This window comes from Lytechinus pictus, unplaced genomic scaffold, assembly GCF_037042905.1.
Source record: "Lytechinus pictus isolate F3 Inbred unplaced genomic scaffold, Lp3.0 scaffold_19, whole genome shotgun sequence".
Classification (NCBI taxonomy): domain Eukaryota; kingdom Metazoa; phylum Echinodermata; class Echinoidea; order Temnopleuroida; family Toxopneustidae; genus Lytechinus; species Lytechinus pictus.
The window spans coordinates 4,539,303-4,567,258 of record NW_026974140.1 but is presented as its reverse complement, the minus strand read 5'-3'; the positions used below and the strand labels follow the sequence as shown (position 1 = coordinate 4,567,258).

The 27,956-nt window shown below is 36.3% G+C and overlaps 1 protein-coding gene across 1 annotated transcript; it reads right to left on the bottom strand.

Moving 5' to 3' along the window:
• Positions 1-21: 21 nt before the first annotated feature.
• Positions 22-27,717, bottom strand: LOC129260029 (stimulated by retinoic acid gene 6 protein-like). Its single transcript, XM_054898126.2, has 18 exons — positions 27,540-27,717; positions 25,664-25,743; positions 24,958-25,109; positions 24,539-24,668; positions 19,847-19,889; positions 15,178-15,297; positions 13,923-14,017; positions 10,615-10,676; positions 9,842-9,903; positions 7,978-8,074; positions 7,379-7,454; positions 6,731-6,806; positions 6,160-6,208; positions 5,231-5,327; positions 2,985-3,089; positions 2,248-2,411; positions 1,332-1,505; positions 22-248 (listed from the first exon to the last, which is right to left on the bottom strand). The coding sequence occupies exons 1-18, from the start codon at positions 27,642-27,644 to the stop codon at positions 58-60; spliced, it is 1,878 nt and encodes a 625-aa protein (XP_054754101.2). The 5' UTR covers positions 27,645-27,717; the 3' UTR covers positions 22-57.
• Between the last annotated feature and the right edge of the window lie 239 nt (positions 27,718-27,956).

The window sequence follows — 27,956 nt, the reverse complement described above, 5'->3', positions numbered from 1 at the left end:
ACCCCCCCCCCCCGCGCCACACACACACCCACACTCAAACCCTCGCACACAAAGTTTCTACGCTTTTGCTTCTGTCAGATGTTGAGGATTTGTAAAAATCAAATCATCATCTCCGATTTCTGAGAGCTCGTGTAATCTTTCGTACACCAGTCGTTTGTTTCGAATCATCGTCAAAGCTTTGAGCCAACGGTTTCGTACTCGTCTGCTTGAATATACCCTGTCTTTTGTACTTTGCGAAGCTGAAATATCTGTAACAAGATGGGAGCATTCAAAATGCAAAAAATATAACTAATTATTTGCACGCTAAATCAATTCCGATGGATAAAAATGACAATTGATTTTCAGATGATGTTTTCGTTGAATATAGATTTCCCTATCGCACCATGATTATACTGATAATCATTTTATAAATGTTACTAAAGAACTAAAGCAATTTATCATGGACCTATCCACGGAGGATTATCTATTGTTACTGGGGGTGATGTGACAATGCTCAGCACCCCCAGTATAATCCTCCCTGGATAGGTCCCTGCAATTTATTTGATTCTCCAGTACAAAGTTAAAGGAGAAAAGTAATTATTACGACTGTTGAATGTAATTGTACAAAATATCTAAAATTGCAACATTAGCGTGCCAAGGTCTTTATTATTTGTATATACATCGCAAAAATCAATTATGAAAAAGTCTTTAAATAATCGAAACCTTCACCATGGGAAACCATCGTCTCATATGAAACAATAATTATTTCTATTCTTTTTCGAAAAAGTTATAATTCAAAATGACTTCCTTTTTTATATAGAACAACTGTAGCTGAAAATAATAAGGTGGGAAATCATCTTTGAAAAAACAAAAAAGTTTGGAAAAACTGGAAATGCTTTAAGGCCACCGCATACCTTACGACTGACCGATTTTGGAACAAATCGCATTTTGCTCATTTTCTGAAAAAGTGAATGGAACATATCATTTTATTTGAGGTTAAAATTAATTGAAAGAATACTAATATAACCATTTTGAAAGATTCCAAGCCTTTATTTTAGAGTAAATGCCAAATTAGTTTCAAATCGTACGACTGATATGACGTCATTACGACTAGATATCAAATTCGCTTTTATTCTAAGAAGGATTATAGCACAGTCACATATTTGAACACAGGTATTCGTACGATGATTTAGAACATTACACAGTAAGATATTCCAAGTCTCAATATTAGCATTAAATTCTACTACATTTTATTCTGAAATCGGGTCGCTGACCAATCGTAAGGTGTGCGGTCGCCTTTAGATACGCAAAGATAAAAGTCACATGCAATATTGACCAATCTACATGTATACCTTTGATAGCGACGTCCCCTTCAAATCCAGCAACTGTATTTTGTCTTTCGACATCGTTGTCCGGTTCGACTACGGCTCTGCTTCTTGGCTGGTTGAGTATATGACAGAATGTGACGACCACAGGATGAGTGAGGCTGACTTCCAACTCAAGAAATGAGCGGTATGCTCCGAAACCTTGTATGGAAAGGACAAAGAAATATTCCACCACAATTTAAAATATATATGCATAGAGGTGACGTAATTTGTGGGGGGGGGGTTAATTCTGAATATTTTTTATATAAAAAAATGTTTTTTACAGGGCCCATATATAAACTCCTCGAAAAAAAACTTTGGAAATCTGACTTTGATCGATAATCCCTCCTCGGTTTTAATGAACATTAATGTGTGATTTATACTAATCTCACAGAACCATCACTACATAAACCACAACAAAACATAAAAAATGAAGAAGCAGGGGCTTGATGTGAATGGATTTTCATTTATTAACACAGACAAAAGAATCATGTTCTTTATTGACCCTTCATGACTATTTCTGCTCGTGTTGCAGATTTTCAATTCAGACATCATCCAACCCTTTTGAATCCTGCATGCTCTTTTCGTGATGACATGATCATAACAAGCATGGTATCATTTTGAAGAGAATTAAATGATCTTTTGAATGATATCAATTATTCATTGTTTAAAACTGGGAGTTGGGAGACATTAATGGCCAAACTCAGATTTCCAAACTTTTTTTGAGGGATTATATATACATATAATCTACTTTCTCATTTAATTTGTTTGTTTTTTTCTTAATCCTTTTTTTTCTTATCTCGTACCCCCATCAAAATACTTCAAATACTTAAAAACAACATACGGGGTGGTCCCCCAAGTCAGAATTTGATATTAAATTAATATTATAAAGATTAAATATTACCTTTATCTGCCCATTCAAAGTCACGAGGTGCCAGACACAGGTCGACTCTGCCGATGACTAGGATACTGATGACAGCGACTTTGATTATGCGAAGAAGACTTCCTACGAGACCGACGATGATGTTCAGGAAAAAGAAGAAATGGATGATGATGTGGAAGAGGTGTCTAGGAAAAAAGAGAAAATAAAAAGAAAGTGATTAATGATGCATGTCGTCTTCATGACGGATCTTGGGTAAGCTTTTAAGGGTATAGAATTTTAAGTGAATTTAATACAAGCTATAAATTGATGCACGGGCTTTAATGAAAATGAATAAACTCATTGATAAGTTGATGAAATTATAAATCAACAATTAAAATACCATACTGCAAATAGAAAAGCAAACCGATCTTTGAGGATTTTTTATTTGTCTAATTGTGTTTTCATTACTTTAAAAAATATGAGATTGAGGTTGTTACATAATGTAACAACCCAACACCCCCATAGAACAATAAATAAATAATTAGATGAAGACAAATTATAAAATTGGGCAAAATTCCCCGACCGCCCCACCCCCTCTTCCCTTCCTCCCCTTCCCGGCATGATCATTATAAAATTTATATAGAGGAGGGGTAGTTCATAATTCATGGAAATGCATTCACTTAGAAATTAGTTCGATATTGAATTCTGATGTGGTGATAATATGTTTATCGAGTCACAAGGGTGGGGGTCTAACAAAAAGTATCAGTTAGTTTACAAACCTGTTATTTATAACCAGTGCACCGTTAGTGTTTCGACGAAGAAAAACAAACCTGGCGAGAATTTGTTGGATCACAATAAACAACACGATACCAAACAGATACATCCTGTATTAATTAATAATAAAGAGATTGATGATCGCCTAAAATTTTGGGTAAAACATAATACTAAGAAATTAATGATATTAAAAAAAAACCAATATTCAACCCCTGTGCCGAATGTCATGGAATATCATGGAAGGAAAGGAAATCAAACGATGATGTCCTGAAACTCATGGATCTCACACGGACGGAACTAAATAAAGGAACGTAAACTCTCATGCTATGGCCATACCAGAAAATAAAAATCTTTGCCAAAGAAAATCATGGAGGGAAAATTTGAAGGAAAAAGAGGAAGGGGACGAAAAAGGAAAAGCTGGCTTGGAAATGTTGAGGAGATGACAGGCAGAAAGATAAAGGAATTCTGTGAGATGGCATTGGACAGAGAAAGATTGACAACCATGACATCCAACTTCATTAATGTAGTGGGCATACTGCCAGAACTTTGCTGGAGCGGTCCTTGAACGGTAGGGAGAGGGGATCGAATTTCGACAACGCTTGACACCGCGCGCAAAATGGGGAAAGATCGAAAACACGGGCGTTGCCTTAGCGGTGCATCGCCGAAGCCGGCGTTGTTTTAGCGTTGGTTTAACGGTAGCGAGCGGTATCGAGCGTTGGTTTAGCGGTGGCACCTCCATACCAACGCCAGACCAAAGTTCATCACCGCAATGGATCGCTGCTTCAACGCCCGACACCGTTCCAGCAATTTCATGTCCGCTCGTAAAACGTTTACAACCGTTTCACCAAATTTTGTGCAACGTTTAATCTCTGCAGCGGTGGTCTAGCTTTGATTTCTGCGTTGGCCTAGCATACCCAAGCGTCCACAAACCCCTTGCGTCTTGCGGTGCCAAACTTTGACTAGGCGTTGTTGGAGCGGTGGTGAACTTTGCTGGAGCGGAAAATTGCCCGCTCCTCACCGCACGCAATATTTTGTGCAGCTCAAAACTTTCGGAGCAGTAGGAGCACTAGCGTACCTACGGGGGGGGCAGGGGGGGCACTCTGCCCCCCCTGACGAGTCACAACCCATGCAAAAACGTATATTTGCCCCCCCTGACGGGCTTGAAAAACCTTTTTTGCCCCCCTGACGTGCTTGAAGACCTTTTTTTTTTTTTTTTTTTTTTTTTTTTTTTTTTTTTTTTTGCTTGTCAAATTTTTTCTGGAACGAAATCCTTTATTTGTGATCGAAGACCTTTTTTATTTTATTTTATTTTTTTTAATTTTTTTTTTTGCTTGTCAAATTTTTGGGCGGACGGTTTTGCCCCCCCTGTGGAAAATCCTAGGTACGCCACTGAGTAGGAGGGACCATCAGCGGTGGCCGAGCGTATATACGCCGTTGCCTTAACCGTGACCAACTTCTATTAAACGATGGTGCGGTAACGAGTGGTGATTTTTTTTTCACCGCTCCAGCAAGGTTCGGGGTTCTGGCGGTGTAACCACCGCATATAACCACCGCTTAAAAGAAGGGTACCCCTTTAGATGTCGCCTATTCGCTCCTGAATTCTTAATTCGCCAAGGACCACAAGCTAGTCTGCTAGTAGGTCCCTACTGGTTCCGGTGGGTAATAAAATGAATAGGCTACAGCTCTGCAGGAAAGTTTAGAAAAAGTACGAAATCATCTCAAATTGATTATCATGTATGCAAAAAAGTATTTTTCTTACAACTGTCTGAAAACATGCATCCCGTATATAACCATGACATTAAATACATGTGGACCCTATCTTCACACTAGGTGTTTGGGATGATGTCAGGCAATGGGTAGTGTATATTTTCATTACCCAACACTTTTAATTCTTTATCTTATTCCTTTTCTTTTTTTCTCTCGCTACTTATTTCATCTTACCATTTCACCATAGGATGTTCGCTATACCCCCTTAACATATTCATTAGCTGTATAAGCATTATGGGACCTCTTATAAAAATATTTCTGTGTGCAATCATTTTTATTGTTATTATTATTCCTTTTTTTTTGAAAAATCAATATAGCAAACTTTATGAAAACGATCAAAGTAAACTTGAATCATTTTAAATCATCGGACAATAGACAATGAAAATATCTCTCCAAAAACACAAACAAAAACAACACGCAGGTTGATACAAGAAAATGGAGCAAAGCATTTAAAATAAAGGTAAAATTGATTTTTCCCCCTTACCAATATTGCTGTATCAGTGCAACAATAAGATTAAATCTGATGATGATGACAATAACGAACATGATTATCCACAATATTATCTGCAACACGAGGAAACCTGCCAGTAAGAAAGGGAATAATGGTAATGATAACTGCAATGACGTTTGATGATGATGATGACGACGACGATGATGATGATGATGATGATGATGATGATGATGATGATGATGATGATAATGGTGATGGCGATGGTGTTGGTGATGGTGATGATGATGATGATGATGATGATGATGATGATGGTGATGATGATGATGATGATGATGATTGATGATGACGGCAATGATGATGATGGCGAGTATGATGATGGTGATGGTGATGATGGCGTAAAGTGACGGTGATGATGATGATGATGAAAATGATAATGATGATGATAGTGATAATGTTGATCATTATGAGCATTTTCAGCATCTAGAAAGCGTAATTCGTATGAATCATAAATAAACATAATGAACTTGGAGTAGAATGTCACATGCGATACGATACTGGGCTATAATTGAATTAAGGTCGATTGTGTGAATTTCTTATAACTGGCTAATTTGACTTACAGTACTTTGTTAAATATTTTCAACTTTCGTAAAGATCAAGTCCACCCTAACCTCGAGTTGGATTGAACATACATGTAAAAATAATAATCAAACCATCATAACGCTAAAAGATAATGTCAATGAAAGAAAGTAGAAATATTAGCGTGTGTTATATATAACCCATTTACACACTGCTGAGCATATTGCCGTTTTGTGAAAAAATTATTTTACGTCCGATCTTCCAGTTTGCTTTTTCCCAGTTTATTAAAATGAATGATGGGGTGGACTTGGCCTTTATTAACCTCCATAATAATAAGTATAGACCAATTTACAATGATTTAGGTCTTATACTGTGGTTATACATACCCCAGAATGTATAAGCGATGCTGAGACTTGAGAAACTCAAACAAGAAATCTGAAAAAGACAGCACGGTTTTTTCTCCTGTTTAGTTAATTTTTAGTTAATCTGATCCTTCTCTGTGCCAAGTACTGCAAGTGCATCCATTGAAAATAACTTGAAACCGGAAATTAATATTTTAGGGACCACGTGACATTATATTATCAACAAAAAATGTTGCAATAATTTCATCTTATTTATCATCGTTTTTCGAACCTGAAAAATGATACAATGATTCAGACAGTCTCAATCAATACAAAAACCGCGTTCATGCTTCTCCACTTTCACATTTATTGTTACCCGTTGCTTACCAGTCATGTGCAGTTAAACAATTTACAATGTTATCAAATAAATTTAATGGACTTAACATAAATCCACATTGGCTGGGGTTATTGTGACCACCGCACACAGGCTTTACTATTTAACCTTAATTTACAGCTTATTAATTTTTTATGGTTCAACTGGACGCCAAATTCATTCATGGATTTATTTCAAACCCCTCTAATATACATATAAATTGTTAATATTGTTCAAACTTACAAGCAAAGAATGCGGTGGAGTAGGCTTATTGCTGAATTTATATCTGTCTCCCTTCCATAATTCTCTTGTGTTTTCTCTAGAAAAGGGAAATTATATAAAAATGCTGTTAACATTTTACAAACTCTTAAATGTGTATCCATACAATTTCTTCTTCTTCTTTCTTCTTCTTCTTCTTCTTCGTCTGTCTTCTCCTTCTTCCACTATTGCCCCTACTTTTTCTTTCATCATATCATTATCTTCTCGATTTCAACTGTTGAGACGTCTGCACCAGTGCTTGCTTGAAGTCCTAACCAAGGGCATGAAGGGTTCCCCATCAGAAATTGACAAATCTCGCCTGGCAGGGCAATCATTAATTTTCTGACGAACGAAAAAAGGGGTCAAAAGTCATCACCATATTTTTGGGGCACTTTCCTGTTCAAAATTTCCTCACAAGCAAAAATTGATACCATTGGTTTCCGAGGCTCTCATTTTGTTCAATTCAATTGGCTTTTATTCAATTTCTTAATTATGTCAGAGGGCACTCTGCTCCTAGTCTGCAGGCGCAGACCCTGATTGAAATTTAGATTGAAAAGTGGGTCTTGATACAAGACTAGCACGAATAATGTTTCAATTTCACAGCCCCTGCCCCCTCCTCCACCCCAAACAAACCTGTAATTCCGCAAGAAGAGAAGACAATTGAAGAACGATATACACATGGCAGGATAACTCGATAGATTAAACGATACTGTGAACAGAAAGGAAAAGGATGAATTAATAACTTCGATGCACGACAGAACTACTATTTTCATTTTCGAGGGCCCAATCTTTCTGTTACCGGACAAAGTCTATTTTTTCTCATACAGGCCTGAGTAGGGACCACTTCGAAATTTTGTTTAATTTTAGAATCACGAAGGTCATGATTAGGAATCTCAAGAATAAAACAAAATTCATTGTTTTTGCATATTGAAGATGCCATTTTAATAAATTAAATATGAGATCAGTTGGTAAACCCTATATTTGATTAGGCCATGGTGATTATGTCCGAGAAAGGGGCGGCTTAATTGTTGATTAAAAAATAATTAATAGGGCTATGATAATCTATCATTTTCGTATGCTGGTTTAGACTACTTGAAATTAAACGTTCACTTTTCTATCAAATACAGTTAAATGTTACTGGGCATAATAGCGTCTAGTTTTTCTTTTCTCTCCTAAGCAGGTATAAGCAATTCATGTAATCACAAATTGTGTAAAATAAAATAAATACTTACGCTCAATAATGTCCTGCAACGGACTGGATACCAGAATTAAAGTTTGAAATATCTGCTGAACAATCACCAGTACATTTGCTATATAAAGAATGCTCATCTATCGGGGCAAAAAAAACAAAAAGGAGAATAGGCTCTTAAACGCGATTCGATATAGCAGCAGTGCTGACTCTGAAAACAGCTATTGAATAAAAATTCACAAAAGAAAACATTCATATATGATCATAAAATACTATGCCCATTGACCCCAAATGACCTATGACCATGAGCATGTGACCTAAGACCTGTGCAAAACACTCATTCATGCTTAATTATTTTTATGGCTATGTTAAATGAACTACGTACATACATGTGTAGATCCATAAACTTTCTAAGTTATGATGCCAATTCAACAACTACCCCTAACACGGCCAAAGTTCATTGAACTTAACTGACCTTTGATCTTGGTCATTGCAAAAGGACGGGTTTGCAATTGATCGCAAATCAACTGTAGATCTAATTTTCGTGATTGATTTCGAATATTGAATGTAGTAATTAGGTTCTTGCAACGCCCCATATGTTATGATATAAATGTATTTCGCACAATGCTGAAAGCGGAAGTGGTTATTATTGGGGTCGGCAGACAAATTGTTTTAAAACGATGAATGTACTTTCCTCGTAATTGTATGATGATATTACTCCTGGAATACTCTTTACAAGCATACCTCCAAACCGAAATTTGAACAGATGAAATGAAATTTAAACGACCAAAATACTGAAAATACCATCGAAATTGAACAAGGAGTAACAAAGTTATGACATTGTTGCATTATTTCGTTGAAACATGCAGTTAGAACTATACACGACATCATGAATATGCAATGAGTATGTTGAACGTCAGAACGGTGATGTTAAATCCCTACTTTATATTCTTTTTGTATTTCATTATGAAAAATTCTCTTTGTTATTTCTGCAAACTCTGTCCTCCAAGAATGTAACAATAAGATTGACTGCTGATCTAATGTGTAAGATAAAAACTTTTTTTTCTTCCACAAGGGAAATACTTTTACGCTTATAATAAAAAACAATGACATAATTTTGATTCCATGTAACGAAATAAGAAATAGGGGAAAGTGTGGACTTAACATGATCAACCCATATATTACCGAACTTAAGAAATCATGAACTTAATTATGTTTTCATAAGATTTTGATGAAAATTTTCACCGATTTGCTCAATGAATTTTACGATTGTTTAGTTCGTATAATTATATGTTCAACCTGGATCACCTCCTTTTAGAATGGGTTCGGTTTGGCAGCCTGACCGGCACACAAACGCCAGGCCCAAATCTTATATCAAAAAAGAAAATCTTGGCCAAGGCGACAAGGAAACAAAATTTGGAGGAAGTAATTAACCCCAATCACAATATAGTCCTTCAGAGGAAAAGGAATATATTTTATGAACCGGGTATGATTATTACAAGTCACATTTTGTATTCATAATCAGATGGTAATTTACAGGGCTGTTTTCTTTATTAGCCAACGGGGGCTAAAAAGCCCTCAGCCCCCGTGTATCCTTGTTCCCTCTCTAATTACTATCATGGTCTCCCCGGGAGACTGAAGCCAGTGCAAGCATTCAAGCATATGCTGTAAAAACGCTAGTCATGTTAATTGGCTAGTTCTGCGTTTCATGAGGCTTGTAAGTACCGACAGTTATTCATTATCTGACAATTGCCATGGTAACCGTCAGAGGCGAGTACTTCCACGCCAATTTCATTACGATTATATTCGTGCCTTTTACACCATCAAAAGGATGAAATTCGCATTTATTTTCATGGACAATATTATTTGCATTGTTTAAAATTCAATATTCATGTTTAAAATCGTACCTGATAAAGAACAATGAGAGAGAGTCCAACTGTACAGACAATTCGCGTTGAATATCGAAATCCTGAACAAGATGAAAAAGAAATATTGGTGGCATTTACTATTTGGCGATTGTTGGTGGTTTATTTGTTGTTTGTTCGTTTTGGTATGTCCTTGTTTGTTGTATTGTTGGCATGTTAAATACATGTATATCGATTCATTCATGATCCAAATAACCCCCCCCAAAAAAAAAAAAAAATAATAATAATAACAATAATAATAATAATAATAACAATGATTATAATAATGAACTATGAACCCGACCGTCCAATAAATGACACAATGCTGGGTGGAAAACACAATCATAATTATACTGTGCAGCTCAATACAATAAATTTCTACAAGAATTATTTACATTGTGCAGGTGTGTGGGATGGTGGAGGGTGCTGCTTCAGGGGAATCTAGGGACAGGAGGCGAATCCCCCCCCCCCCGTGATTTTTTGAAGCAGTGACCCCCCCCCAAAAAAAAAAAAAAAAAAAAAAGATAAAGAAATAGAGAAAGAAAATGGAAGAAATAAAAGTATAACAAGAGAGATCTGGATCGAGCTATTACATTACCCTGTTTATTTGGCTGAAAAAATTACGTCATCACATTCAGGTTAGGTCTTCTCCCCCCCCCCCCTTCCTATCAAGATACATTGCCCCCCCCCCCCCCGCCCCTACGTGTTCTATAATATTCTAGAAAGATATAAAATTATGAATATTCCACAAAGGAATTTAAATGTGACTTTCTTACCAGGAAAGGTGGGCTTTATCAGACGAATCAACTGGTTTAATTTGCCCTTTGGTTCCATATGCCTGAAATGCAAAATATCACGCAGTGTTAAACGTTAATGCGTTTGTATTTATCAACATATTTGTTTAACTAGATGCGGAATACAGAAATACGGTATATTGAAAATAATATACACTATTTCCCATAGTAGGTTTAATATGGATACAAGGAAATTCAATGCTAATGATAGATAAAGGGGAAATATTTGCTTACTTTTATATGCCATGTAGCGTCTGAATGATTCAGATTTATCATATTTTACATTAAAAATAGAATGTATCTTTTCAAACCTTTTTGTTTATATTTCACTCGAATAACGAAATCGATAATCTATTAGACTAAAGCAAACCGTATTACGACATAACCATGAAAAACAACATGTATCTGGTTTAAAATAACGTATGAAATTATGATTAAGGACGTTCTACAGTTATGTTTGTGCGCATCATGACCTGCGCACATTTTACACTCTGCTCGCTCACAATGGATGAACTGGTGATTAAATCAGCTGTAGGTAATGTGAGCCGATTTATCTCCTTATCTGCACTAACTGCAGATCCGATGTGTTATTAATTTATGAAGCCAATAAACTGGAATTATTCCATGGACCATTTTTTTTATTCCTCTACAATTTCAAAATAGTTTCTCTGTAGTGCTGCAAAGTATGATGAATATGACCCCGAGTTTGAATTAAATGGAAAAGTGGTTCGGAATTTTTCTTCACATTGATACAAAGCTTTTGGCGCGTTTTCGGTTGTTTTAAGAAGCAAATTTGCTCTAATAATTAAGAGTGCTGATAGTTTGAAAACAAGCACATGAACCCATATTTTTTTATGTTTGCTATTCTTAGGTATACCTTCCTCTACGACTTTGCAAAGTTTGGTGAAAATAGACATGGGTTTTGAATAAAATGCAGCATTTCTTTTACTACTCAAGTTTGTTATTGAAATTTTTGAGGTTGAGTAACTTTCCCGCAATTTCTAAGAACTGAAATTGTTTGACTTCAATGAGCAAACAATTGACAGCAATATAAATAAATTATCCATCTTACGGATTCAATTACTAATCATATTGCAAAATTTGATGAAATCTTCATGGATTTTGACTGAGTAATAGAGCTTCAAAGGGATGGTCCAGGCTGAATGTATTTATAGCTTAATAGAATTCACTGAGCAAAATGCCGAAAATTTCATCAAAATCGGATAACAAATAACAAAGTTATTGAATTTTAAAGTTTAGCAATATTTTGTGAAAACAGTCGTCATGAATATTCATTAGGTGGGCTGGTGATGTCACATCTCCACTTGTTCTTTTGTATTTTATTATAATGAAATTAGGTTTATTCAATTTTTTTCCACCAAGAACTAGAAAAATTGGATTGACAACTGATTTAGTGCATTAGATATTTATTGCTGCAACTTATTTCATTATAAGGGAGACATATTATTCACACAAGTATGAAATAATGAAAAAATTATGATTTTATATAATAACATAAGAAAACGGAAAGTGGGGATGTGACATCATCAGCCCACCTAATGAATATTCATGATGACTGTTTTCACAAAATATTGCTAAACTTTAAACTTCAATAACTTAATTATTTGTTAACCGATTTTGATGAAATTTTCGGCATTTTGCTCAGTAAATTCTACTCTATGTATTAAGATATAAATATTTTCAGCCCGGACCATCCCTTTAAACTCATTGTTGTCATCTCGTGAGGTCTAAAAATGCCAAATGCTTTTGGATGCGCAATTCTTAAGAACATTTTGGGTTAACTTTGAAGCTCTATAGCAAAAAATCAAGCACATGAAACCATGTTAATTTTTGTATATTTGGAATATTCAGGTGCTCAAGTATCTATATGCAAAATATGATGAAAATGACATTAATTTTCAATGTTTGGGAGCAAGACTACGGAACCATTCGCATTTTAGACGGTATTAACAGACTTTTGCTTGTTTTCGGCGCATTTTGGGCTGTTTCAAGCCAACCCGCAATACTTTGGACACTGATAATTTGAAAACGAGCACATGGACCCTATAGTTTAAATATCTTAACTTCTTCAGAATATATTCCTCTACAAATCTTAGGAGTATGATGAAAATGACATGGATTTTGAATATTTGGGAGCGAAATATGGAAGCATTTGCATTTAGAGGGTATTAAGAGACTTTTGCATGCTTTCAGCGCTTTTAGGCGATTTTCAAGCAAACTTGCAACACTTTGGACACCAATAGTTTAAAAACGAGCACATGGACCCCATATTTTTGATATTTTAATGCCTTTAGAATATATTAATCTACAAATCTAGAGAGTATGATGAAATTGACATGGATTTGTAATGTTAGGGAGCAAAGCTACGGAACCGTTCGCATTTTAGACGGTATTATTAGACTTTGGCACGTTTTGGGCGCATTTTCGGCGATTTTCATGCCAACTAGCATCACTTTGGATACTCATAGTTAAAAAACGAGCACATGGACCCCATATTTTTAACTTCCCTACACCTTTGATATGCATTCCTCTACAAATTAGCAGAACTTGATGAAAATGACATTGATTTTGAAAAAAGTGCAGCTTACAAAATACTTTTTTAATTTTTGAGTAGATTCACGTCTTTGAGGATTTGCTTTTTCCAAGTTTTTGCACCATTCTTGCCAAATGAGGGCGCTACTGACTCCAAATAATTATATAGATATAGTTTTACCAATTAAAAGACTTCTCTTACTTTGGTATACACTTTGTTATATATCTTGAAAATTTGATGAAGTTTGATGCGGTATCCACTGAGTAAAGATGATCTAAACTCATTTGGTGAATTCGCGAGGTCTAAGAGAGGCATAGTTCTCTTGATTGCACAAGATTGCATATCATTCAAATACGGCGACTTTGAAGACCCGTAGAAAAAAAATAAGCACATGAACCTATATTATTTTTTGCATTTTCATAATGCATAGATACCAAAGTAACTCTCCGCAAAATTTTGTGAAAATGACATGGACTTCATTTTAACTGTGGAACGACCTTAAATGAAACTCAAGAATACTACTCTTTTGTGTTCTGCATCAGTATTATTTGCAAATTTGTCATGAAGTGAATACTGTTTCCTTTTGTCAACTTATGTAATGACGTGAAAATGCGCTTCAAAATTGCATTTTTCAAAACTTTTCTTTTCTCTGTTATGTTTGTTGAAGAACACATTTATTCCTGCGTCTTTTCGTATGAAACCATATTCCATATTCAATATCATAAATAATATATACCTTTTCCATGTAATCGCTGGTAATAAGAGAAATTTGACTCGTTCATAGTAGTGAGAATGTTTGAAGTCGTCGCCGCTCATGGAAGGACTGATACTCTGACAATCAAGAAAGATGAATGAACATGTATAACATGTAACTATAGTCTGAATAGCAACGATATACTCAATGGATTATTAGATTGATGAAAATAATCTTCATTTCATTGTTAAAGAAAAATCGCAAGGAAAGCGGGTTCGAGAACACTTATAAGCCTATAATGTAATGTATATTTACCAATTTCTACGAGTCAAAATAATCATCTTCTAGATTTATAATACTTTGAAAAGTTTGTTTAATAATTAGATTTCAGCCCCCCCCCCCCCCCCCCCATTATCACATTATCATCACAACATGGCCCTGGGAAGCGGGGGTATTGGGTCTGTTGACGGTTGGTAAAAGAGTTTGATGAACAAGGGGTGGACCCACTAGCGTACCTACGGGGGGGGGGCAGTCTGCCCCCCCCCTGACGAGTCACAACCCATGCAAAGGACGTATCCCTGCCCCCCCCCCCTGAAGACCTTTTTTGTCCCCCCCCCCTGACGAGCTTGAAGACCTTTTTTGCCCCCCCCCCCCCTGACGAGCTTGAAAACCTTCTTTTTTTTTTTTTTTTTTTTTTGCTTGTCATTTTTTTTTTCTGGTTCGAAATCCTATATTTGTGATTGAAGACCTTCTTTTTTTTTGCTTGTCAATTTTTTTTGGCGGACGGTTTGCCCCCCCCCCCCCCCCCTATGGAAAATCCTAGGTTTCTGTTTCTGTTTGTGGTATCTCCCGTAGGAACTCGGCAGGACAGCATTTTGCTGGTAAACGCCAAGCTGGTATATAACCAATTACCTATGAAACATTTTACGTCTAGGTTAATCAGTCATAGTGGCTGACGTTATAGACGACAGATATCACTCTCGGGCCTTTTTATCAAAGTGGAGACAATGGCAGAGTTGGGATTCGAACTCACAACCTTGCGATTATGAGTCCAATGCTCTAACCACTGGACCACACGACCCGTGCTGGGTGGACCCCTTGGACAAAATGTTGACCACTGGTAGTCATCTATTGATTTGATCAACAGTTGGTCCAAAATTTCGATCAACAATATTAGTCGCCGTAAATTTTGCCCAACTACCAGTTTTTTTTTCTTTGGTATAGTGGATGAATAAATTTCATGTTTCGGATAACAATGAACAGAATCTTTTATGATCTATTTAATCATGATAAATACCTGTGAAACCGATGTATTTCTAAACCGCTTTATAAACCGCCAGATGAAAAAAGCGGATAATCCGGAACATGATACCACAGCCGGGGCGTAACTCAGACCGTTTATAAGACCGACGACGGACTGAAAACGGATAAGGAACATCGATAAAAGTGACAGGATGAGCTATATTGTTACTTTGTGGCGAGCATGCAAAATGAAAGGGATCTAGCAGTATGTCGTTAGGTTCATATAATTCCAACATGAATTATGGAAATAACAGTGCGAGGATTCGAACTAGTCTGTAGGAACAGAACCCTGGTTTTCGCAATTCGCATAGTGATAATATGCAGAGTATTAAGTATTGAGAAGCGATAGCTCAGTCCAGGGGGGGTATTCTGAAAAGTCTCGTAAGTTTCCACTTAAGTTTCCTCATAAGTTACCCATTTAATGGAGCGCTAATGTACCTCCAAATTCGTATTCTGAAAACTCTATTAGCGCTCAATTAACTCCCTTTAGGCCACGCCCCTACTGAGCCGAATTAGCCAATCAAATGCGCTCTTACAACGTAAAATTTTCTCCCAGCGCGTAGTGTCTCTTCACTTTGCTGGCTTGCAGCGCAGCGCCCGGCTGCTGCAGGTGGACTGCACCACGATATTGATACAAATTTTTTTTTGCTGAAAAATAATGCTAAAAGCATTTGCATCGGAGATTAACAGGAGGGTCATTATGTTGTTGAAGCTAACTGTTGTCTTTTCCCTTTCTCTCATTTATTGTACCTTTGTGATTTTCTCTTTTTTTTCGAACGCGTTCTGATTTCACATCCACCTATTGTAGCTTTCTTTGTTTTGTTTTTTTACAATATTTTATTTGCCTCTGTCTCGGGGTCATGATGGGGGGGGTTCTTCTTTAACTTAATTCCTACTTATTTTAAAAATAACATACTTTTCATTTTTATGAGAAATCTTCTTCAACAAAATGCTGATTTGAATAAAATGATTTAAAAAATCAAACTAGCATAATCGTTAAAAAAGCCGAAATTTTATTGAAATTGGATGTACAAATGTTATGATATTTAAGATTTTATAGGTGGGGAAAACGAAGGCATCCCTCACTATTTTTTTTCTTTTGTACCAAAGGGGTCAATGCTTATTTTTTCATTGTCGGAAACAAGGTTTGATTCCCCCCTGAACATTGCTGCATCTATTGTTACTTGGCAATCTCATTATTGTCAAAATAATGTGCAAAAATACTTTATGATGCTTATAATAAAAGAAAATATAGAAAAATAATAGTCATATTTCCCCTATAAGTACACAATTTCTGTTTTCTTTTTCCTTCTTTTCTAATTTCTTTATTACCAAATATAGCCCCCATTCCTTATTTTACTTGTATAAATTGTGAATATTTTTTGAACAAATTTAAGCCTGAAACATATTGTTTAAAAGTCCGCCAAGTTTGGACACCCATATCACCTTCTTTCCCTTTATTCCCTTTTTATACCTTTCTCCTTTATTCTCTTGCTTCCTCCTAAATTTTGTCGCAGTATTAAACCGATTTGATGATATTTATACGAAATGAAAGCCACATTTAGCAAGAGAAAATGAGACTTAATGGACCTCTTATCACCATTATCTTTCCCCACTGGAAAGTCCGCTAATTGAGCGCTAAGAGACTTTTCAGAATACCAAAAGTCTCGTAACTACTCAATTAAGTCTTCGCGCGGTCATAACGCGTACTGTTGCAAGTGCGCGCAACGCAACCCTACCAAATAAGGAAAGGGGCACTTAAGTGACTTTTCAGAATACCAAAATGCTAATTGAGCGCTAATTGACCGCTAATTGAGCTTTCAGAATACCGCCCCAGTGGCGTAACTACGGGGGGGGGGGCATAGGGGGGGGCACGTGCCCCCCCCCCCCCCCCCCCCCCATCGGCTGGCCCCCCAAAAAAAAACGGGGAAGAGGAGAAAAAGAGGGAGAAAGGAAGAGAAACGTAGTGGGAATGAAGAAATTATTGTTCATTATAATGTTATATTATAATTATGTTATGTTATAATATATAAGAAACATTATTTCATAAGTTATTTTGCTCAGGCCTAGATGTCTTCATTGTTCCCGGTACTCGCATTGTCTGTTTAACGTTTTTAAGTCAATATACACCAAATATATTTCCTCGCACTTCGACTTATTATTGTTTTATGTAGTGACATATGGTTCTTTTTCATGACTACTTAAAGTGATTGCCTCATTTTAAGGTGTTAATATAAAACATTTCCTGTCCGTGCTTACGTTAATTCGCACTAGTAAATTGGTGAGATATGTCTGCTCTTCATGAATTCCTAAAAATCAGTCCTTAAAATGTCCCTTTTTCTGATCTGAATATCAAAATTTTTCAGCTCGCGCTTCGCGCTCGCATCATTTGGTTAGTGAAATACGTATCGTATGGTTTTAGTGAATTCTTACAAACAGGCCTTAGAATGTCTCTCTTCAGGTCTGAATATCCTAAATTTTCAGCTCGCGCTTTGCGCTCGCAATATTTGATGAGTGAGATGCGTAGTATCATGATTACAATGACTACAAAAAGTGCTTCATGTGTTTAGATGTAGCAAAATCAGCAAGCGCTTTGTACTCGCATTAGATGACTATGGTGAGATATGTATACTCTTAATGGATTCCTAAAATATAGTCCTTAAAGGGGAATCCAACCCAAATAAAAACTTGTTTTTATAAGGAAAATAAATATCAGATAAGTTGATGGGTGAAAGTTTGAACAATATTGGACAAACAACAAGAAAGTTATGAATTTTTAAAAGTTGTAAATATTGGTAATCACTATACCCATGGAGACTTCAAATTGGCGGCATATGGGATGTCATAGTGATGTAAGGCAAGGACTACTCTTCCATGTATTCCAATACATATTATGGCTAAAATGTCATTTTTCCCAAAAGTTTTATTTCAAATTATATTTTTCTGTTATGAGGACATAACAAAATATACTACCTGGGTTATATTCAGATTAATACCCCAGGGGAATGGGTACTTAGGAGAAAACCACAAATCCTTGATAATAAAGTACATGGCCTATGGGAAAGTTGTCCTTGCCCCTTGTCATAATTTACTTCATAGTTGCCAATTTGAAATCTACATAGTATTAGTGATCTCAATTTTAAAGCAGCTATAACTTTCTAATTGCTTGTCCGATTTCTTTCAAACTTTCACCATTGTGTTTGATTTATTTTTCTCCTTCCCAACACAACATTTTATTGCCAAGGCTTGATTCCCCTTTAACATGCCCTTGTTTGGGGTCAATATTTACAAAAATTTCAGCTCGCGCTTCGCGCTCGCATTGTTTGTTTAGCGAGACAGGTATGTATCATGATTACAAAAATTTACTTATAATGTCCTTTTTTTGGTCTGCATATCAAAAATTTTCAGCTCGCGCTTCGCGCTCGCATTATTTGAGCAGTGACATACATATCCGTTTAATGGCACTGTCTTTAAAATTTCCCTATTAGGTCAGTATACCTGGCAACTGAGCGCGCTTCGCGCGCTCACTAAGTGACTCAAATATTTTGCTGGTGCCCCCCCCCCCCAATGCCGTGACTCACGGTACGCCACTGGCTCAGTCGGTAGAGCGGGGGTTTCGGATTCCGGTGACCCGGGTTCGATTCCCAAATGGTGCGCTAGTGCCCTTTGGTAAGGTATTTATCCTCATTAACAGGTCCCTCGGAGATGACCTTAAGCCGTTGGTCCCCTGGTTGCTTGCTCACAGGCATTCGTGCTTTCTTAGCAGTCAGGTAAAAAACCTCGGTAAAACACGATTATCTGTAGACTGTGGCTGGCTCGACCACACGAACAGAGAGTTTGGCGTCTAGTCTACACCCTAGAAATTATATGCTTGGTTAAAGTCTCAAATATGAGTCTGTGCTTGCAAGTATAACGTAATGAACAAAAAATATGGCATATAGTGCAAAATTTATAAAGGTAAAAAGTTCGACATTTTTTTTTATTACAAAAGTCCAATTATGTTGTAGATTTTGACATCATATTTAGAAAATATTATCATATTTCACCCTTAATTCTCTCTTTTCTCTTCATTCCTTTTCTATTTTTTTTTCTTGGTCGTGAAAAGCAGTGAGGGTGTTCCTGGACTATGGACAAGCTACTCCAATCCCATTTAATCTGTCTCTGGGATTCGAGTTGGTTCGGGAGTTCGGCCGGCCCCGGTATGGCTGCACCCGGTCTGGATTAATTTGAGGTCCATTCAATTTAAAGCGTATAATCATGCTAATATGAGTCCACATACGTCACGGTCTAATTTTTTCAATGTTTGGTTTTTATCCGAAAGGTTTTATTTCATAGGCATATAATTATTTAAATTACAAATTAACTTGATGATTAACGTCTATTACACTTTCACCGAATGTTCCATCTTATTTGGTAGTGTAACTATGGAACTGTAACCTTATGTTAATCTGCCCTGCTTGTGTCAGTAATGTGACCATGTCCTGGGCTCTCTTTTGTTCTGTAAATGTATATGTATTGTCATTCTTACACTGTTCCTTTGTTGCTTTTCGCACAATAAAGTGATGCAATTAAAACAAAACAAGCAAGAAATCAATGACAACTCGTTCTTGCGATGTAACAAGCGCTATAGAAGTGAAAAATTGATATTGATAGCTATGACTTACCCCAACAGGACAGACTGTGTAAATGAATATATACATCGAAAACCTACAGATAAAGTAAAAGGGTAAACGAAATAATTCAACAACATTGTTTACTGAAGAGGGAACGATGTAGAGCCTATACACAGGGACCTAAACACTGGATGCCCTAAGAATTCACAATGTGCTCCAATTATCTTTAAACCGTATACATAATTATTACCTATACAAGGCATTTTAGCAGATAAATAAAAGTCACATTTCGCTCGCTACTTTCAATCCGAGACCAATGAGGTAAACATTTGCCATATTGCCCTCCCCGGGCTTTGCCCATAGGAATCCTGTACAAAACAGAGGACAATATTGGCCATTTTTCTGCTAGTGCGCTTGCGCAGTAGGAGCCGATTCAGCGGTCGCTCATTTCAGTTATTTGGGAAATCTGACTGGAACCAGTTTATGAACCAACGCATTGTAGTTAATGCGCGGCGCGGCCAGTGCATACACACTTACGTAACTCAAGCGCAAGATTTCTACGCGCTGAGTGTATGTGTGCGGCATGCATGATGCGCGCATATGATACGCGACTGGAAGGTAACAATTTAGGTCACGATTGCTTATTATGGGTTCGTGAATAACCTGAAATCGAAAGTAGTGATAAGCAAACAGGCATATAAATTGTTTCAAATAATAGTTTGAATTACACATTCTACAGCTCTAGTATACAAATATTCAATGTTGATGAGTGCGATCGTTCCGAATATTGCATGAGTGTGCAAGTTGAAACTGTCTATTCAACGACGTGAAGCGGAGTTGAATAGACTGTTTCAACTTGCAACGAATGTAATACTAGTATTCGGGACGTCGCACGAATACAACATTGAATATTTGTTTTATACAACACCGATAGCTTAGGAGGTGGCGGATTGCTTTAATGATTATTTTACCAACTCGATCGAAGAACTTGTTGGTGAAATTAATAGTGAAAATGAAATCTCTCAATTTTCTTCGACATCTCAATATGATGTTCGCACTGATGTTTGTAACTCTGTAGACGTAAACGTAGAATATAATGCACCATTGATTACCCACGACTTTGTGGTAAAAATTATAAATAATCTCTCGTGCAAGAAAGCTACTGGACATGATAACTTGTCTGTAAAACTGTTAAAACTTGTAATTACCGTCCCTATCGTTCTGTCCACGCTTGTTTATATCTTGAACCTATCATTAAATGAAGGACTGTTTCCAACCGAATGGAAAACTGCTAGAATTCAACCAATTCCCAAATCAGGTGATAAAGCATTTGTTCAGAATTATAGACCGATAGCTATTTTACCTGTGCTCTCCAAGATCATTGAAAGAGCTGTAAGTTCAAGCCTTCTAAAACATCTTCTTCAACAAGAAATAGTGTCTCCTAATCAGTTTGGCTTTAGGCCTAATCATTCATGCGAGACAGCACTACTTTGTATGGTTGATGATTGGTCGAAGCAAGTAGATGGTGGGAGACTGAACGGTGTTGCATTCATTGACTTACGTCGTGCTTTCGACACAGTAGACCATTCACTTCTCCTCAATAAACTTAAATCATGTGGCTGCTCTCGATCGTGTTTAAAATGGTTTGAATCGTACTTAAAAAACCGCAGACAATTCGTTTCTTTTGGTAATGAAAAGTCTTCTACGAAAGAAATTAATGTAGGTGTCCCTCAGGGCTCAATTCTTGCCCCGGTTCTGTTTTCACTATTTATCAACGACTTATCGAATCATGTTACTAGTGCCTCAGTATATATGTACGCAGATGACACTACTATTTCAGTATCTGGTAAGACTAAAGCAGAGGTCGAAACCAATCTAACCCAGGCACTATACGAGACCTATTCATGGATAAGAAATAACAAACTGATCTTAAACTATAATAAAACAAAAGTAATGCTATTAGGGTCAAAACAAAAACTAAGTACTACTCATGATCAACAAATATCAATAAATATACATGGCTGTACTCTAGAATGTGTAAATGAAGTGAAGTGTTTGGGCGTAACAATTGATAATTGCCTTGACTTTAAGCAACATACCAATTCAATTTCAAACCTTATCAAACGTAAGCTTGGAATTATTCGCAGGAATAAACATTATTTTAATCAATCTCAACTTTCCAAACTTTATTGGGGATATGTCATTCCCCATATCCTTTATTGTTCTAATGTTTGGTTTGGGAGATCAGAAGGAAATTATGACACGCTTAACAGGTTACATAAAAGAGCAGCGTATCTGATATCAAATCGAACATGGATGACACGTTCTGAAATCGTGTTTAAAGAACTAGATTGGCCCTCTCTAAACAAAGTTCTCCATAGAACCTCATGTGTTCTTATGTATAAGTGTGTCAACAAATTATCGCCCGCCATTTTATACGATAGACTTTCATTTGTCGATGATGTCTCTACGAGAACCACACGTAGTTCTGACAAATTGCTCTTGAGATTGCCAAAATGTCGTACGACCTTTTACCAAAAATCTTTTCTGTTTCTAGGCTCTTTCAATTGGAACCAGCTGCCTGACCATACAAGATTTTCAAAATCCGTACATTCTTTCAAATACCAACTTAAACACATATAGACAAATCATATCGTTCATTTTAATCAGTATACAATACACTTATCACCCCCTATTCTCTTGTCCGTGCCGTTCCTAAAGTACTCTTAATCTTGATTGCTGCTCTTTTCTTGTCTTTCTATGTTTCCCACTTATTATTTAGACATTAAAGCGTGTTGTGTTTTGTTTGTTTTGTTTTTCTTTCTTTTTATCTCGATGTATATTAGTGATGAAATTTCCAATGATGCGATATGTCTTCTGCTTGTTTTTTTTTTTTTTTTTTTTTTTTTTTTTTTTTTTAATTCCAAAATTAAATTTATTAGTACTGTGTGATACATTGCCTTATGTTTTAACGATCTTTCATTTTGTTTGTTTTTTAAATATTCATGTATATATATAATCACAGGGCCCTGAGGTAGACCAGCTTTTAATGTTAATATCTTGCGTATTTATAATCTTGCCATCTGTAACTCGTAACATATTTTCGTATTTTACTTTGTATTTGTTTCTTTTTTCTGTATCTCATAATGACCTGTTACTATGTTTTTCGTATATTGTATGTTTTTTAATGCTGATCAGGCCACTCTGTATAAATATTCGAGAATAAATAAAAATAAATAAATAAATAAGTACGTACGCGCACTGTGTTCAGCTTAGCAACGTGTATATATGCGCAGTGCTACGTACATCGGTCAGAGATACGAAAACGTGATTATGCGCGTATACTGCTTATTCACTTAACGTGTACGGGGCATGTCCATGGGTTCAGTGTGCCCAGGGATCTTGCAGTGCTGGCTCATTTACTTCAGCGTGCTATAGTCGACTATAGCACGAGCGTGCAATAGTCGACTATAGCACGGCTAGCATATCTTAGCGTGCTATAGCTGATTCCTCTGTATGTCATGTGACACGCTTTCATCCAATCAGCTGTCAAGGATCTATCCATGTGTTGTATAATTAATAATAATATTGACTGGCTCTTCTTTCGGGAATTAAACATTAAATATATTGCCCTTAAAAGAACCATATTGCCCTCGTCTAAAGACTCGGGCCAATATGATTATGTTGCGGGCGACATATTTGATATTCCCCTCAAGGCCAGTCAATATTATCTAAATATTAGACCTTTACTAAAAATATATATTCTGAAGAGTGCTATAAGCGCTAATTCATGCTCAATAACACATCTCCCATCCCCCCCCCCCCCACACACAGAATAACCATATTTTATGCAACTTCATACAAAATTTTCTAAGCACTGTACAGGGGCGGTGAAACGTATTTTCAAGGGGGGGGGGCAAAAAAGGCACTTCTGTCAAAATTGACATTTTGGTGAAAACTGATATTTTCACTATGAGATATGCGTGAAATAGTTGTGTGTTTTGTAGTAATCAAATTGAGCAAAGCCTTTTTGAAGCGATTTGTGATTGATAAAATATATATTTAGGCTTTTTTTTTTCGCGAGCGAGCAGTTTGGAAAAATTTACATATCTAAAGTTGTGAAACTCGCTTTTTGGTCAACTATGGCGCTAATTACTCTTAAAAGGGCAACCTTGCGATATGTTGCGAGCGCGAATCGCCGAGCTCAAACTTTTGGACATTTTATGTAATAAGACATGAAAATCACACATTGCGAGAAGTTTTTATGAAAAAGATTTGTATGTAACTATAAAGAATTGACGAGAGCGCGAAGAGGAGCTGAAATTTTTAATATTCTGACCAGGAAAGGTACCTGATAAGGACCGCATTTAGTGACTGGTGAATAGGATACATATCTCACCAATCGAATAATGCGAGCGCGAAGCGCGAACTAATAATTTGTGATATTCCAACCTGAAAACTGGACATTCTAAGCACTTTTGGTAACCAAGATCACTAGTATCTTACTAAACAATGATTGATGCGAGCATGAAACGCGAGCCCAAAAAATGTGACTTTCTAACCTAAAATGTATTGTTTTACTTCAAAAAGGGAATTTCATTTTGAAAAAAAGGGCACATAGTTTCATTATGAAAAATGGCACTCTCCATTTTGAAAAAAGGTTTTTTTCGTACAGTTCCGCCGCCCCTGGCTCTGCATGTTAATGAATCTGGATCCTAAAGAAGATCTAAGTTTCGTTCTTACCAGTTGCAGGTAAACAAGAGTCCGATGACGTCTGTCATAAAGTTACTATATGTGATGCATACTAGAAGAGGGTAGAAGACTAGTCCTGCAATGACGATGCACATATACTTGATAAGGGCCCATAGAAAAACTGTGTATTTGAAAAGAAATAGGCGAGCGACATTAAAAAAACAATTACATATTTCTGGGTTTTTTAATAACAAAAATGCATAATAAACTTACGCACGATTTTCCATACGAATTGATTATGCCCCCCCCCCCCCCTAAATGGATCATAAACTTTTTTATCATAAAACATTTGGAAAAAAAGAGAACTTTTTTTGTATGCGTGACGGATCACACTTAACTGTAAAGGAGGAATGAATGTAACGACTTTGATGATTATAAGTTATGATTATGAATATTACCATCAAACTTACATCGAACTGTAGATGAATATTGAACCAGATATTGTTGCACTTCTGGACTTGCCAAATCCAGTTGAAGAAGATTCAGAATGACGTTGCTCGTAACCATGAATGCAAAGACATAGGGCAGTCGATTCGAATATAAATCAATAAAATTCATGGAGCTGGAAAAGGACCAAAAAAAATTGCCGATGTCATATGGCATAAACATAATGCTATCTAACAGCATTGTCTTGTTTTATCATTTATTGGTAATAGGTTGAATGGATGATCTGTTCAAACAATTCCTTTATAATCACAATATATGTAACCCAATTGAAAGGACCGTATATTAACGTAACATACATTTTAGAAAAGCGGAGGTAGGGAAGATCAATCATTGCTGGATTCACCCCCCCCCCCCCCGCCCTTCTCAAGAACTAATACGCCTGTATTGGATTTCTGTTCAATACAGGGCGAATTCCAAAGAATATGATAAAGTTTAGATTATGGGGCCCCGACCAACAGTAGCGGTTAAAATAAACCAAAGATTTATTGGACTTTTTATTCTAACCAAATGATGCACATTTACCAATCTTTTTAAATAGTGTATTAAAACTTTTTTATTACAAAGGAATATCAAGGAGGCGACAAACCCATCCATGTACCACGACATTGACTTCTTTAATTGTTTTTATTTTTCATTAAATCTTTTTTTTTTCTTTTGAGGGATACTTACTACACCAGTTTGGGGAGACCACAGCACTTGAAGGGGTTGAATCGACATCGGCAAAACGTTGCGATCAGAAGTAGAATGATCTGTTAATATTACACACAGAAAAATAATTATTTGCTCTAGGCCAGTTCCCACTGACGGTCCCTCTCTCCCTCAACTTTCCACCGTTTCCTCCTTTATCCGTCTCTCTTATTTTTTTCTCGATATACAGATATATTGCCTATATGTAGTATGCCTAGCAATTGAGTCTTGGAACTCTTGTTGGAATGCTCCCCAGGGAGTGGAGAAGGTGCATACATTGTATGCGGGCATGCAAGGATCCGATGACCGGGGTAATAATATGTATGTAAAGCACTTAGAGACGTCGTTCCGATGTATTAAGCGCTATATAAATGCGGAATATTATTATTATTATTTGTTATATTGCATTTTGAAATAAAAATGCTGAATGAAGGGAATTATTGTCTAGGCCCGTTCCTGTTGGGCGATTCAGAATTAGATTAGATAGAGACAGAGGATTTTGAAGGGGGAATTGTATGCACATCCCATCTTTCCCACAGCCTTAGCTTTCCATCATCTCTTTTATAGAGCTTGAAGACCAAAGTACTATATCAATGAAATAAGAAATATATATGATTTTTATATTTTTCATGTGATTGTGGATGGGCGTTTCATATACTTCTATTCAATATAAGAAATTAATGTCCCCAGAGCTCTGTACCCTTCGCATGTGTATACACTGGAAAAAAATATTGGGTAAAATTTTAACCAGCACGAGGGTAATTTTGTGTCCAACCAATTTTGGGCAGAATTTTACCCAGTGCGGGAAGCATATTGTCAAGTAAGGTTAAAAAAAATCAGCAGTTACTTTAGAATGGGCAAAAAAAATCATCACACTAGATAAATAAAAATGCCCAAAAGAAATGCTCAATGTTGGTTGGATACATAATTACCCTCATGGAGCATTTTTACCCAATATTTTTTTATAGTGTACAGACCGTTGTGCCGTATCTCTGATCAGCCTGGTCGCGGTATGAAAGTATGAAATGCAATATGAATGGAATAATACGAACGGGTGATCTGACTCACAGATGTAAACACAAAAGGCGCACAATACAGAAAAAAAATACGACCATTGTAATTCTGAAATGTCGTCTCGCGTGGGCAATGAGCACTTATAGAAATTCATGTTGGGTAAATAGCGATAAAAAGCTGTATCTTTGTATATTGAATTATTTCACCATGGCATGTATCTGGTTTAAATATCTATTCGTGTAACTGTCTTTGATTAAGAAATATACAATAAATAATATGATAAGCGGGTACATGTAGATCTATACGTACCTTTGTAGAACAGGATCATGATTGCATGTTTGTTATATAAACTGAAATAATATAATCACGAACTTCCCAATTATAATACCTTCTCTCCTAAAAATGTTGGGCAACATACTGTCCACTCAACAATTGGTTACAACTTTATCAAATTCCGGGTAGTTTTAAACCGACAATGTGTGCTTTGGGTGAAAACTACATAGTATTGGTTGAAAACTACCCAGAGTTAGATTTTTTAAAAATTAATCAATTGTTGTGTGGACAGTATGTTGCCCAACATTTTAAGAGTGTTGGCAATTCCTTATCAACCTAAATCTATGAGTTAATACTCGAAAACCATATAGCGTATAGGGCGTCAGCGATATAGTTATCATACATGATGATAAAAACAATATACACTGCATTCGATCACTCGTGCACAATTGATATTAATACAAATGTCATAGCAACTCCGTAGTGTCAGTATATACAGACTATATACAGTATACCAATAAGATGAACATAACATAATTATCAAATATACATATCAATCAAATAAATTTACCGCTACAGGAATGTTGATACCAATCCAAATGGCCTGCACGGTTGTAGTATCACAAGATACTGACATGTTGACGAGTAGATCATTAGAATGATTCGGAGACGCCATGGTCGTGGGCTGTGTAGAAGATTGGGTGTACTGTATATACAATGCAAGGGAATGCTGCCCCTCGTATCATATAGCTTTTATCATGGAGCTTTTTATGTATAACAGATGCTAATTAATGTTTTGCTATTGTTTGATGTTGCTCGAAGATATGTATATGCTGTACGGGTGTATGCTTATAAATAGATCATGCACAATCGGTATGATACCAAGATTGAAAGCAGGGGTGCGGCCCGAGGATATTTTGGTATGGGGGTAAGATGACCTAAATATGACCTCATTTTTTTAAATAATTGAATATCATGAATAAAATGC

Excerpts from the sequence above, each read along its gene's own strand:
- LOC129260029 (XM_054898126.2), bottom strand. The coding sequence starts at position 27,644 with ATGGCGTCTCCGAATCATTCTAATGATCTACTCGTCAACATGTCAGTA. Across the intron at positions 6,209-6,730 it reads CTCCACCGCATTCTTTGCTT|ATTTCTTGTTTGAGTTTCTC; the intron begins GTAAGTTTGAAC and ends TGTCTTTTTCAG. Across the intron at positions 1,506-2,247 it reads CTTTGAATGGGCAGATAAAG|GTTTCGGAGCATACCGCTCA; the intron begins GTAATATTTAAT and ends TTTCCATACAAG.